Here is a 14,032-nt window from a genome sequence, read left to right as displayed (position 1 = left end):
GTCTCCTTCGTTATTCTTCTTAATTAACATTGTTTGTATTTACTTATAATTATGCAAAGTCAACTCCAATTGTGAAAATTATTATCCAAAATCAGGTACAATTTTTGGAATAAGTTCTCTACACTGAGAAAAAAGGGGGTGCGATTAACTTTTCTTCCTCGTAACTTTAACACTTTTTAGGTGTAGAAATATATCAACATTTTTTAATGTTAATTTTACACCTTTCTAAGTGTAAAATTAACATGAATAAGAGTAACTTTAAACCATAATACACCTAAATAGCATAATATTTACACCAATTTCGGATCAATAATACAGGGTAAAATAAACATTTCCGGAATGTTATTTTAACTTTTTCGGATTTCTCTCAGTGTAAGAGTGGTGGAAAAATTTAACTTCGGTGACGTGGTAAAGTAAATTGGGATAGATCTGCTTAGGGACAATTTCGAACACTGCTATTTTTTTCATGTGATGTAATACTATAATTTTAAAAGCTCTAAAATTAATCAAGGGCAATGTATAGTGTCTATACCCCAAAATGTAAAGACAAGATTGCAAAAGACAAAACTGCTCCTTTTCGAACTGCCCCACTTGTCGCTATTAGCTGTTAGTACACTGAGAAAAACAGGAGGTGCGATTAACTTTTTTTCCTCGTAATTTTAACACTTTTTAGGTGTAAAATTATATTAATATTTTTATATTAATTTTACACCTTTTTAAGTGTAAAATTAACATGAAAAAGGGTAACTTCAACCCACACACAGAAAAATGAAAAATTCTTAAACAGAAACACCCAGGAATTTAATTTCAAATCCCATCGAATGAATGCCAATGCCCTAATTCTAAATCCTTGATCATTTAGTTTTAATTGCAATTTGCAAATCTGTAGACATTTTTCATTTTCCAGCTAATGCTGAACTTAAGTTCCCAATCTCTTAATTTGAAAGAGCTAGGGATTCTAGCTCATTTCTTTCGCTCAGAGCTTCTAAACTTAAACACCTCGGGGATTCACGTCCAATTTAAGTTCCCAGGATCTTATATATTCTTAAATTTAGAGTCAAAATTTTTCTGTGTGCATAATACACCTAAAAAGCATAATATTAACACCAATTTCGGATCAATAATGCAGGGTAAAATTAACATTTCCGGAATGTTATTTTAACTTTTTCGGATTTCTCTCAGTGTATCATTCCTTGGAAATAATTTTTAGGAAAAAACTGCAAATATTAATTAGTCGAATGTATGTAAATTTCTGAAGCACCTCAGTTTCGCTTTACCGATTTGGCATTTGCAATGGAAAATTGTTGAAATGAGAGGCAGAATTTCGAAAATGAATTCATTTGCTAAAATGATCAAAAGTGTCCCAACCACAAATTTTCCAACTATTCCCATTTGGATTTTTGCTCACCAAATGAGCTTTCTTCGTATCCCACGAGCCGTGAATTTTCCAATGCTAAAACTGATGCAAAACCTGCAAAACACGTGCTCTATTGTGTGGTTTTTGGATTAACTCCGAAAGCTCACCCATACCATCACAAAAATTTGCAAATGATCTACCCGTTTTTGGGGTTTTCCTCTATCTGAAAATGTGTAATATAATTTCAGCAGGGTGCACTCCAATTACACCACAAATGAAATCACATTCCATTGATGGACACTCTCTCTCCATGTCAACAAACATTCACAAAATATTGCAATGGAATTTGTCAAAAAGGAAAATTTCAGCAAAATACTAAAAAACCGCATTTTAATCTTTTGGTACATTCAATGGCCAATTCTGAGCTGAAAAACTGTGAGAAAAATTAAACTCTGGAGGTTATTAAAATGTCATCCCAATATCTCTGTTTGCCTTTGGAAGAGCTGATGAAGCCACAAAATGCGTAAACAACCTAATCCTATGCATAATCCTGAATTTATTGAATATTTATAATCAATATCTCCGTGATTGAGCTGGAGAAAATATGGAAAAGACTCTGTCAACAGAATAATATGCGGGGAGAGTGATTCATGGCATCCGAAAGAATCTCTTTAAACTGAGGGAGGCATGCTCAAGAGGACGGAGAAGCCACAATGAACTAGAGCAAGGAAGGATAAGGGAAGGCTTTGGATACGAAATTAAATTTAATTAGTTTTCCATTTGTTCTGACAAGACTTTAATTAGTGGAAAAATGGAGGGAAAACTATTAAAAACTGTGTGCATACGAAATCCCCAGAGACTCAGGAAAAAAACTCCATGTGAATAAAATGGAGAGATCCTTCAATGTGGTACCCATTTTGGAATGTAATTTGTGTTACACGTCGAAGGACCAGGGAGAAATTGAGAATGATAGAGTTGCTAAAGTTATAGATTCTGGGCATTCCCAGCTCAAATTTATCTAAGAGAAAAGAAAATCGAAGATCGGTTTTGAAAAAAAAAAGAAAATATATTTTACTTCTCGTTTCATCCATAGGGGAAAGGCTCATAATTTTGTCCAGTTTCTTATTTTGGACACTTTGAGGATAAAATTGGACACTAAAAATAAATTGATTAAAATTATGGATTTTTATTCCAATATTTGATGAATAATGAATTCTATCTAAATATTTGTTCTTTTTGGAAGATTTTGACACTAAATACGTTAAATTTTGAATATGATTTGAGTTGAAATTGCTTTGTTGAAAATTCAGTGTGAGCAATTGCTTACGAGAAATATGACAGAACTTCGTGTTTACTTCAGATCTTATTTAGCTGTGGTAAAGTACTAACAATGTTTCTTCGTTTTTTTTTTTTGAGAGATATTATTGAATATTCATTGAATCTTGTGTTGATTCACGTTAGTGGTGATTTGTACATTTGATCTGAAGTGAGATTTGCCTTGTGAATTAGATTTTTCGTGTGAAAAATGGGAAATGTTTTAAGACATTTACCAGTGAGGTGATGGCTCTTATTTTGGACAGGTGTTTTTCTCACGAAATTTCGTGAAGTTTTGGCTTTTGTGATGACTAGGTTGGACAAATGCCTGGAAAAACAAGGGAGCATGATCTCTACGAACGAGATGTAGCAAGAAAAACCTTGAAAGTCTCCCGAAAAGGCCAGGGAATGAGCGAATCCGCAAGTACTTGGAGTACCGAAGTCAACTCACTTTAGTGAATGATATGGAAAGTTTCCGGGCTTCTGTGACATTCTACGTTTCCCTTACATGAACAGGAAGAGGACTTGGTAAGATTGGTTCATAAAATGAAGAACAATGGGCATCCTGTTGAGGCGGATTATCTGTCCAAATTTACAGACAAGTTGGCCAAATTAATAAACAAGTTGTCCAAAATTCGAGTCAAATTCACCTCTACATATCAATTCATTTTTAAACGTATTAAAACTAATTTTAGTAAAAATAAGACGATAAATAGCATGCTAAGTTTCTAAACAACCCTTCTGAAAAGAGAGTAACAAAAAAAGTAAATTAGTATTGAAAATATCGCACTTCAAACTTGGAACATCGATGCTTATAAGCAGACTGTCCAAAATTATGAGCCCTTACCCTATGGTGGCTAAAGTACTTCCTTTTCGATTTTCAAAGTGTTTTGAGTGTCTGTTTAGTTTTTTTTTATGTGTGCAAGCGAAGCTTCTAATATATCTATTCCATTATAATTCCCATTGAAATAGCTGAACAACATTTTAACAGCTTCTTAGCATAGTAGGGGAATCCTTGCGACTTTGCACATACTCTGGCTTTGAGCAATTCATATACAGTAGGTGTCAAAAGTTTGTTGCCTCATGTATGTTCGGGAAATCAGGTGCAAAAAAATGATAGACAAACTTAAGGCACTTTTTAAAATTTTTCCTTTTGCGAATTAGTTGTCTGTAATCCGTAGATCTTATTTATGTATTTCGAAAAAAATATTTCATTTTATTTCATATAAAAAAAATTTTGTTTTTTAAAATTTGTTCATTTTTCGTGCGTCCATAGTTTGTTACCTCATTTGAAAATTTACTCAACATAGTTAAAAACATGCAACTAACTTAAAATAAACCGGCTATATTTTATGCTAATGTCATTTAAGAGGCTAATGGTGGATTTAGACATTTCTAAAGTTACATGTGTATAAGAGTGATGATAAATAACAAGAAATAATCTCTTTTTTTTTGATAATTCATAATTTAGGTTAAAATGGCATGTTAGAAGGAGTTAAAAGGTGGGAAATCGTACAGAGATACTGCCGGAATGAATCTGCGTCGTTAATTGCCAAATTGTATAGAAAATCACTAAAGGTTATACATAAAATATTCAAATATTATATACTTAGGAGAAAAATTCCAATTTCAAAGCTGCCCTCCATTCAAATGTGTCCCACTTCCCCTTATGGGAAAAATAAGAAATGTTCGAAGCCAGACTATGTTAGAAGCCAGAATGTGTTCGAAGCCTAAAAGCCTTGCCCTATTTCGTAGGTTTTTCTAATTTTTGTGTAAAAGTTTTGTTTCAAAATTTGATTTTGTTTCAAAGATATTTCGTTCAAATAAAGTTCCATTTACTTTGTATTGAATACACTGTTGGAGAATAGTACTATAGCTGTGAATGGTCAAATTGAGTGGTTATCGGTTTAAAACTGAGAATCAAAACTGTTTGAAAATCTCGTAAATGTGTAATAAATCTATCGCTTTATGATCCATATCTCCTGAGTTAAAATAAAAGACGGTTTCTGAATGTTCTGAATTCTGAATTCTGAAATTAATATACCAACATTACAATTAAAAAGAAAACTAATTTTCCTATTTTTGCCTAGTGTTTTGAATTTTTCTGGACTTTACAAACTGGAAATAAGTTTTTTAAGTAACTGGAATAAGTTTTTTTTTCCATATTTTAAAGGCCGAGTTAAATATCAAAAGCATAAATATTTATCTGAAAGTTAATAAAACATCCTGAATTTTCGATCAAATAAAAAAAGGAAAAATTGAAAATTTTATTTTTCAACAAGGGCTCAGCAATTTTGAAAAACGGTTGATTTTTAAGTACTTGGAATATTATAAATCTTAATATCAAAAAATTGATAAGCCGTAACACAACCCAAATAGTTATAAAAGTTACAGTCACTCTTATAAATTCTTTTTTAATTTCTTAACACGTAAAAAGAAAATTACAAACTGTTGTGAAATTTTAGTTCTTTCAAATCAATGGAAAATGCTTATTGATGGCGAGAATTCACTGATGTGCTAATGTCCTAAAAGTCTTAATTCTAAGCGCTACTGTTTTATTCGTTTTATTAAATCTGAGTGCTCACAGGCGCAGTTTTCCCAAATGAAAAGGCCTTCGGAGATTATTTTCGAAAGTCAAATAAAAGATATTTTTACCTTACATTCGGTCTGTGTGATGGCAGAATTATTTTTCATTCGAATTTCGGAATGTTTCGAGCGTAAACGTGTCAGTTTCCTCAGCAGTTAATTCTTTTAAAAATTCCGCATTTGAGCACATTTATTGAGCCATTTTCTCACCATATTATTTTGTTGTTATTTAGTATTTTACTGTTTGATCACTTGTAACCCTTCTGAAGCTTAAACTGTAAGAGATATAAATTTCCGGTCTTTATGGACCCCCCAAAAGAAACATTATCTAGAGACGCTTTTTCCGTTTTTATCGAACAGAATAATAAATTGTTAATTTTTTTGTAAATTATAAAAAGTAATTTTTTATTAACTTCAGATAAACTTTTCAACTGAAAGCTTACCCAAGAAGCAACACAGCTTATAGAAAGCTGCCTTATAGAACCAAGTATTAGACAAGTCTTTTTGTACAGTTTTAAAAGGCTTTAAGTGAGAATTTTCTGTTGAAATTCCTATAGAAGTTCTTAAGATCCTTAAGAGTGCGTCACTTTACTTATAGTAATCTCAGTGATGGAACCAAGAGCGTTATAAGTGAATAAAAAGATTTTTGGTTCTATAATGCGTTACTTAGGGAATTCTACAAGACTGTATTAAAAAAATATTGCTTCTTGGGTATGAAGTGAAAATTAAGAACATTTGCCAACGTCACTAGTGAGAGAATAAAGTGCCCTCATGCGGAGAAAATGGTTTCTAGCTTAGTGTTCGATTCTCGCAATATTTCTAACTAGCATTATTTCTAACTCTGATTTGAGTATTTTAAAAATAACAAATAATTAAAAAGAAAAACTATCACTCTAAGATTCTTCAACTCTGCTGAACCTGCTCAAAGTTCCTGAATAGTAAAGAGTGAATGAGTCAATGAAAAAAGGGATAAAATGAGGAACTTGATGTTACATACGAGATATACATGACACATCCAAATTTGCATGAAAATAGGCGAAGCAGGAGGCATTCTATGTCCTTTTCGTATAGAGTATGAACTACTTCCTGACCAAAAGATAATTAGATTTTTTTCACCAAATTTTTCTGTGTTCGATTTGTTAACAGCAATTACACTCTTAATTTTGGAGGCAACCTCTAACTATTCCTCTTTCTGCTCGTTGCAGATATGTGTCCAGCCTGGCGAGTCTGACTGAGAATGATCCTGAGATGATCAGTGTGGCCAGGTATGAAGTGGCTGGCGTCTTCCTGGTACCGAGTGTCTTGAATGCATCGTGGTGAAGAAGCTGAGAGACATCTTTGGGAATGGACCCGGCTCACCTGGCGACACCAATTGTCCTGATTATCATCCTGCTGGGCGGCACAGCCGGCGATTGTCCCCACTTGTGCGAGTGCAAGTGGAAGAGCGGCAAGGAGTCGGTGTCCTGTATCAATGCCAATCTCACGTTTATCCCTGCAAAGCTGGACGCTGGGACTCAGGTGTTGGATCTCACAGGCAATGAAATCACTTCCATTGAGCGGGATGCCTTTAGTCGGGTCAATTTGCTCAATCTGCAGCGGTTGTTTGTGGTGAAGTGTCGTCTGAAGACATTGGATAAGCATGCCTTTCGGGATATCATCAATCTCGTGGAACTAGACATGAGCCATAACGCTCTTACGAGTGTACCGTCGCATGTATTTAGTGGGATTCCAGAACTCCGGGAGCTTAAACTCAATGGAAATCCCATACAAAGGGTAGCTGTGGATGCTTTTAGTAGTCTCAAACAACTGGTCAGGCTGGAACTATCTGATTGTCGGATCAGCAATATTGATCCTAAGGCTTTTCTGAGTCTGGAGAGTACGCTGGAGTGGCTGCATTTAGATGGGAATCGCCTGGCGGACGTTCGATCTTCCACCTTTACAATTCTGTTAAATCTGCATGGCCTGGAACTGGGTAGGAATTCATGGAACTGCTCATGTTCACTCAGACCGCTAAGGGAGTGGATGTTGCGCCAAAAAGTCCCCTCAGCCGTTGTGCCTATTTGTCGGCATCCGCCGCGGCTGACGGGAAAGCCGTGGGATCGCCTAGACCTAGATGACTTTGCCTGCACACCAAACATCGTGGCCACCAGAACCAGCGCCGATGCCACTGAGGGCAAGAATATCACAATGAGCTGTTACGTTGATGGAATCCCCGAACCCAGTGTTAAATGGATCTTGAGGAATCGAGTGCTAGGGAATGCCACAGGTGGACTGCCATTGGCACCACCTACTCGGAGAATGTATGTCTTGCAGGGCAGAAAGAATGTCAGCAATCTAACAATCATGTCCACGGAGATTCAGGATGCTGGGACGTATGTCTGCATGGCTGAAAATAAGGCTGGCAGAGCTGAAGCCTCGGTAACTCTGACAGTCACCCGCCGGCCGCCGGAGAATTCCCTCTCAGGGAAAATTCTTCTGGCCAGTGTAGTGGTAGCTATTCTCTTTGTGATCACCTCCCTACTATTGGCTGTGTGTCTATTTGCTGTTCGTCGCAGTCGCAAATTAAAATCCTGGGGCCATCATTCCGCCGGCCGCCGTGAAAGTTACGAGAAAATTGAGATGAAGGCCAAAACCTCCAATCTCAACAATCCCAGTCAGCACAAAAGCCCTCGCGCTGGGGAGACTCTCAATATGATGGCGGCTAAACTTACAGGGGCTGAAAATGGCATAGCCTTCGTGGGAACTGCCACCGCGGCGGCTCAGAGGCGTCATGGAGATTATCGGAATGTGCCGAGCGAAGACGATGGCACAGGATATGAAGATAATTGTGACATCCCAACGCGGAGGGAGATGCACGCGGCGCCAAAATGGAAAATTATCAGTCAGCACGATGCTCCGCCACTTTCAGCCGCCTTTTCTGCGGCTGGCGCAGATGACACCGACTTGCACATACCACGAATTGACTGTCGGTAAATACACAGAAAAATTCCAACAAGATCAAAATTAATAGATAACTTGAGATTTTTGTTGACCGGTAGATTCTTTTGGCTATTTACACATTTTTTCAAATTTATTTATTTAATTTGTTTTTTTTTTGTAATTTTTTAAGGGTGCACTTTAGAGATTTTTCTTCTTCGTCAAGTTGCATTTTGCACGTATTCTATTGCAGTATAAAATTTTATTGGCAAATTTTAAAAATTTTACTCAATTTTAAGGACTTTTTTGCATTAAGGTTTTTCCTGTGGAAGTTCTGTTGTAATAGCAATAACTTAAGGTGCTTGAAAGTAATGCTTTTGTTGCGAAATTTATAGCAATACAAAGTTGCAATATTTCATCCTCAGGTAGGTTTACCTTGTACAAAAAAAAAGAACAGGGCGTAATCAATACAGATCTACGAAAGAGTAGATTAGGGGTTCTACAATTGAATTTCGAATAAAAATTATTTATCGGTTTATTACCGATTCATAACTGATTGGAACCAGTTTAGGCATATCTGAGATTCAAAGACCTTTCCAACAAACCCAAATATGAATCAATTTGGTTGACAAATAGGCTCTTCAGACCTGTTTTAACTTAGGAACTTGGAAAATTTTTAAGAACGATTTTTTAAATCTGTATGAAATATCCACTAAGGCAACCTCTAAAAGATAACCAAATGTGAAAAATATGGTTTGGAAACAGAAAGGGAGATGTGGGAGAAAACGGAAGTTTGATTGTAATTATCAGAAACGTGTAATGAAGGGTGACCAATTGATGACCAATTGATGTAGCCATTATATTTGTAACGCAATTCAGAGAACAAAATTGTTTCAGTCAGTAAGTGTACAAAAATTTGCTCACCTCGATTTTTCATTTTTTTTGTACAATGTAATTTATGTAATAAAAATCCCCTCTGTAGCCACTGAGGAAGGCGTTCAGTACGCCGAAAGCTTTGGGAAACTGAGTATTTTTACACTGAATGGAATCCATTACCACTGACGCTTCCGGAAGGAACATTTGTGTCCTGCTTTCAAGTTTAATTTACTACATGACTTTTCATACTTCATCGTAATGAAGGGGGTTCTCGAAAACCCTAAATTGCTATCTCCGCCCCGTATTATTTTGGGTAACTATTTCTTCATTTGGCATACAGTGCGTCAATTGTAACAATTAAAAAAATATTCAAATTCTGTAGCAAATTCTGAATATCGTTATTTTGATCAACAATTGTCGTAACTTTTCCGATATCTACCTCGGCAATTCTAATAATACTATTGAGATTAGATTTGACAATCTTATTCTCTTTTTTTGACTAACCTAGCCCTATTGCAATGTAAAAAATATTTTAAGTCCACAACATATAGCTACAAAATGGATATTTCCACCGTTTGGTCCTGGAGTTGCAAACAACGCTGAGACGGCAATGGACCCATGAGAAATGGGGAAAAACTAAAATGAGATAAAAATAATTTGAAGTACAAGTTCTAGTTCTTGTAACAGTATGGGAATGCACACACTAAGTATACACTCGCTGCTGATTTAATTGACAAGTCAGTTATGACAATTGCTCATCCTACAAACGACATGATGAAAATCGGTAATTTATCGTAATAAATTCATTTGTCATTAAAAATTGTTTAACGCCAATCTTTAATCAAGTGTAATATCGATACACTTGATTAAAGTCTCCTTTTGTTGAAAGTAAATATAGGAAAATCCTGTCCTGAGAATAGACCACTCCTTTTTTCTAGAATACTTAATAAATATGGGAAAGCATTTTAATGCTTTTCTGTTGCATTGTGAAGCCCTGCCACTTAAATCTATTTTACAAGAAAGCGAGTTAAATTTAAAGGGCGTGGTTTTGGTAAATAAACAAAACTATTGGGCGTGACTTTGATGGGACGTGGCCCTCGTGACATTCACTACATTCTTTTTCGACCAGAACTTTTGACAATCTTACGAGAATATGTATTTGAAGATAAAAACCAAAATGTTAAACATTAAATTACCGGAATTATTCTAAAGGCGCGTAATTAGTTTAAAATAGACACGTCTTTTAGGCTCCTCCCACCAATGTAGTATGGAATATTCTTGTTTATATGATAATGTGTTCCATTATCGACAGGATGTCAACTTGAAAAAAAAAGTTTATTTTACCATATCTCTACAAGGAAGTCTTTTAGTAGAATTTTTGTGGGCGGGGCTTATCCTGCAATCAAAACAATGCCTTCTGTATTTCTCAACCAATTTTTTACCACAATTTATCGAAGAGTTCTTATCTCTAAACTCATCCAGAACAGCACACCAATTATCACCTCACAAGACATCTCACAAAACACAATTCTTTTTTAATTCGTTTAATTTTGCTACTGAACTGCATCTGCATCATTATTTACGAGCAAGCACTGTAGTTAGAACGTGAGAAGCACGATTCCCAAGTGCAAGAGAACACTACAGTCTACATGATTTTCATTGTTGTCTCTCCCTCCGCAGGAATGATGGACAATTTTCCGGCGGTGCTACGAGTACCGCTTCCGGATCTGCCTCTCACATGATCCCCTATGGGAATGTTCCGGCACCCGGGAATAGCTTTAAGCCCACGTGGTCGCAGCACGTGATGAAAAAGCAACAGCTGTTTCCGGATCCTCAGCACCGGAGGAGTCCGTCGGGGGCAGAGAATGTGGAGATTGAGGTTGAAAAGGGCTATCCGGACTTATTGGACATCACGAGATCCAAGAGTCCATCCTCTTCCACCAATTTCTGTACTCTTCCACGAAAAAGATTGAGTGGGAATGCGAAATATTTCCCACGGAATTCCTCCACGGACAGTCAATCACCGCTCCTTCCGGAGTGTCCAAGTCGATATGGGAGTGAGACTCTGGATGATGCTGCGATGCCTGGGAGTAGGAGACTTTCGGCGGAATACCAACAGATTGGGGGACGATATCCCCAACAGAGATCTAGCAGTTTTCTGAATTTGGTATCTCCAGGAACAGCCAAACAGTACCCGAGTTTGCCCACATCTCCCGCCAAGGAAGCCACCAAGCGAATGCTGTCTCCAGTAGCCACTCCATTGCTGGACTTCTCTGCCTTACCGGCCAGAAGTCCTCTTGTTCAGACTCCTTCATCCTCCTCCACAGCTGCCACTTCCAGCGCCTATGACTACCATGCAGCCCAGCTGGAGCGTTTCCTGGAGGAGTATCGGAATCTTCAAGAGCAACTGTGCAAGATGAAAGAAACTTGTGAGACAATTCGTCGGAAGGAGATGCCCCCAAAAGCTGCTGCTGCAAAATTGGCCGATCCACTGATGTACAATGCAGCTGTTCTCCATCAAAATGCCCCAAGTAATCTCCTGGGCGAAGAAACATCCACCAAAAGCATCCTCAAGAATAAATCGCTGCTGCCTGGACAACCACCTGAACCACCACCATACTGGCTACATCGCAACGCCCTCCTCAAAAAGCTCAATGATCCCAATGCAGATCAGCACCTTTTCAAGAGCTGAACATCATCAGCTCCTGGACTGAAGTCCCAGCGGCACGAGGAGAGATACTAGGCTTAAGTTTTCGAAGGACAAAACACAATTTACTAAATTAAAATAATTCCCTATCTTCGTAAATTAAGTCATTTAGAACAATTTTATATCCACCTGATATCCAATGTTATTTAATATCAATTGACACATATTTTCTTCAAGTCTGTGAATTTTTGGAACTTCTTGAGATGACAAGAGAGGTAAGTGGCATGTTCTTTTTAATGAGAATTGTCTTCTGAAAAATTTATATACTAGGGTTCTCTAAAAGCCTTTGCTGAGGTTTCTTGCAAGAAGGACCTTAAAGAAAATTTATAATTTTAACAGTGCTCTTTATATCTTTTTCTATTCTTATATAAATTTTTTTTACATAAATAATCAGGTTTACTAAAACGTAATGCAGTTGTAGAAGCCTCGCATATGTAAAAATAGACCACGCCCCTTGTAGAATTCACATAACTTCTGAGCAATATTTCCAAGATTCCCAATATCTCCTAAATGGGAGGATCTTTCAAATAGGCGTGGCACCACTATACTTTCCCTTAATCCTTTAACGACGAGACACTTTTCACGGACTGAAAATCAACAAACAAAAATTAAACTGAGAAACATAATTAATGATAATTCTTACATCTAACCTTGGAAAGTCCAACAGAGTCTGATTTGGTGTATTTTGTGCTTCTATGAACGATAGGGACAAAAATAGCCCAAAAATTTGAGTAATTTTTGTGACAATACCAATAAATAATATTTTTCGCTTTAATGAAAAATATTACGTATGAGTATATTGTAATTTTTAATGTCATAAAAAAAATTGGAAATATAAAAAATAAATAAAATCAATTATGAATTTGAAAATTTAAAAACTCGTCATTTTTCGATCTTAAATATTTACTACATAGCAAATAGCTAGAGACTTGCAAAAAATATTCTAGATTTCTTCAATCTTCTACTTTACAATTATGTACAGACATAAAAAAAAATTAGATAGTCAGGAAAAATTATTTTCTTTATGGGACAGCGGTGTTCTAATCGTCATTAAAGGGTTAATCCAAAAGTACCTAATAAATTATTTGATATAAAAATTGTTTTCTTTGACTCGAAAAAAGAAGAAATTGTTTTATTTTAATAAGATCTTATCGAGGGTGTGGTTTATTTTTCCATGGGGGAGCTTTATTGACAATTCAATTAAGCAAAGTATTACATCTATTTATTGAATATTGGAATTTTGACATCAATTGGTCTTAGGTCTTGAAGGAAGCATGTTGATCTAAAAGGAGGAAATAACCATATTATTTTTTTTTAATAAAATTAGAATTAATTTGGAACTTTCCAAATTATTCGCAGTATTAAGTATTCAAGTAATATCTCGATATATTTTATTAAAATCTCGATATTAAAACTTTATTGATATACAACTTTTTTCCATTTTGTTTTAAAAACAACAGCAGAATAATTTCTCTAAAAAAGAACATCCCCAAATACCTCTACTACTGCTTAATTTAAAACTGCCCTCCCCTTACAAAGCAACTTTAAAATGTACACAATAATTCCTTTAGTTTTTTATACACATTCTAATATTTAGAAAAAAAGGTAAAGGGAATTTTTTCTGCAATTATGTATATTCAGAGGAAGGAGAAAAAAAATTATTTAAAGTGAAAGAAAATGTATCAGAATGAAGAAAATATCATGTATAAAATTAAGGATAATATAGTGATTAAGTGATGCAAAAGGCATTGAAATGTAAGTGAACAATTGGTTGAAAAAAAATATGAAACTGATAGTGAAATGGAAGTAATTGTCCTGAATAACGTTGTTAATAAATCATGAGAAGATGAAAAATGACAAGAAAATAGTTTTATTCTAAGTTGGTCTTTTGAAAATTCTTGAAAGGATAAATTGAGCTGCAGTGTAGCAAGGAATCACAGAGTCTCATTCCCTCGAGATATGCTTGGCCAATCTTTCATGCTAGCAATGTCAACAAAAAACACGGTAGGTACTCATCAGTCTGGCGTCTTAATTGAATTTAAACATTTATGAAATTGTTTTATTTTTATCACAAGGCAGAATAAATACTCTTATTAATTAGGTTTTTCTTGCATCAGTGAAAATGTTTAATTATGGAAATTATTCTTTTGAAGTATCCTCACTTATCTGATAAATTCTCGTTCTTCACTTTAATCATTTTCTTTCTCTCTTACATAAGCAATGAGAAAATGAATGATAAGATTGTAGCTTATGTAATATCTGTGATTCTTTCAATT

General features: G+C 35.5%; 1 protein-coding gene across 2 annotated transcripts in view; it reads left to right on the top strand.

Annotated features, from left to right (window-relative positions):
* Positions 1 to 13,621, top strand: part of LOC129807309 (uncharacterized) — a 352,121-nt gene extending 338,500 nt beyond the window's left edge. For both annotated transcript variants that reach the window (XM_055856497.1, XM_055856496.1), the window contains 2 exons: positions 6,463 to 8,226; positions 10,730 to 13,621. In XM_055856497.1, the coding sequence (XP_055712472.1) occupies positions 6,602 to 8,226; positions 10,730 to 11,741 (2,637 nt within the window). In that variant the 5' untranslated portion in view covers positions 6,463 to 6,601 and the 3' untranslated portion in view covers positions 11,742 to 13,621. The remainder of the gene's footprint in view (positions 1 to 6,462; positions 8,227 to 10,729) is intronic.
* Positions 13,622 to 14,032: the final 411 nt, after the last annotated feature.

Source organism: Phlebotomus papatasi, chromosome 3 (genome assembly GCF_024763615.1).
Source record: "Phlebotomus papatasi isolate M1 chromosome 3, Ppap_2.1, whole genome shotgun sequence".
NCBI lineage: Eukaryota > Metazoa > Arthropoda > Insecta > Diptera > Psychodidae > Phlebotomus > Phlebotomus papatasi.
Note: the sequence above shows the minus strand (reverse complement) of the source record. Positions and strands in the feature narration are given on the sequence as shown.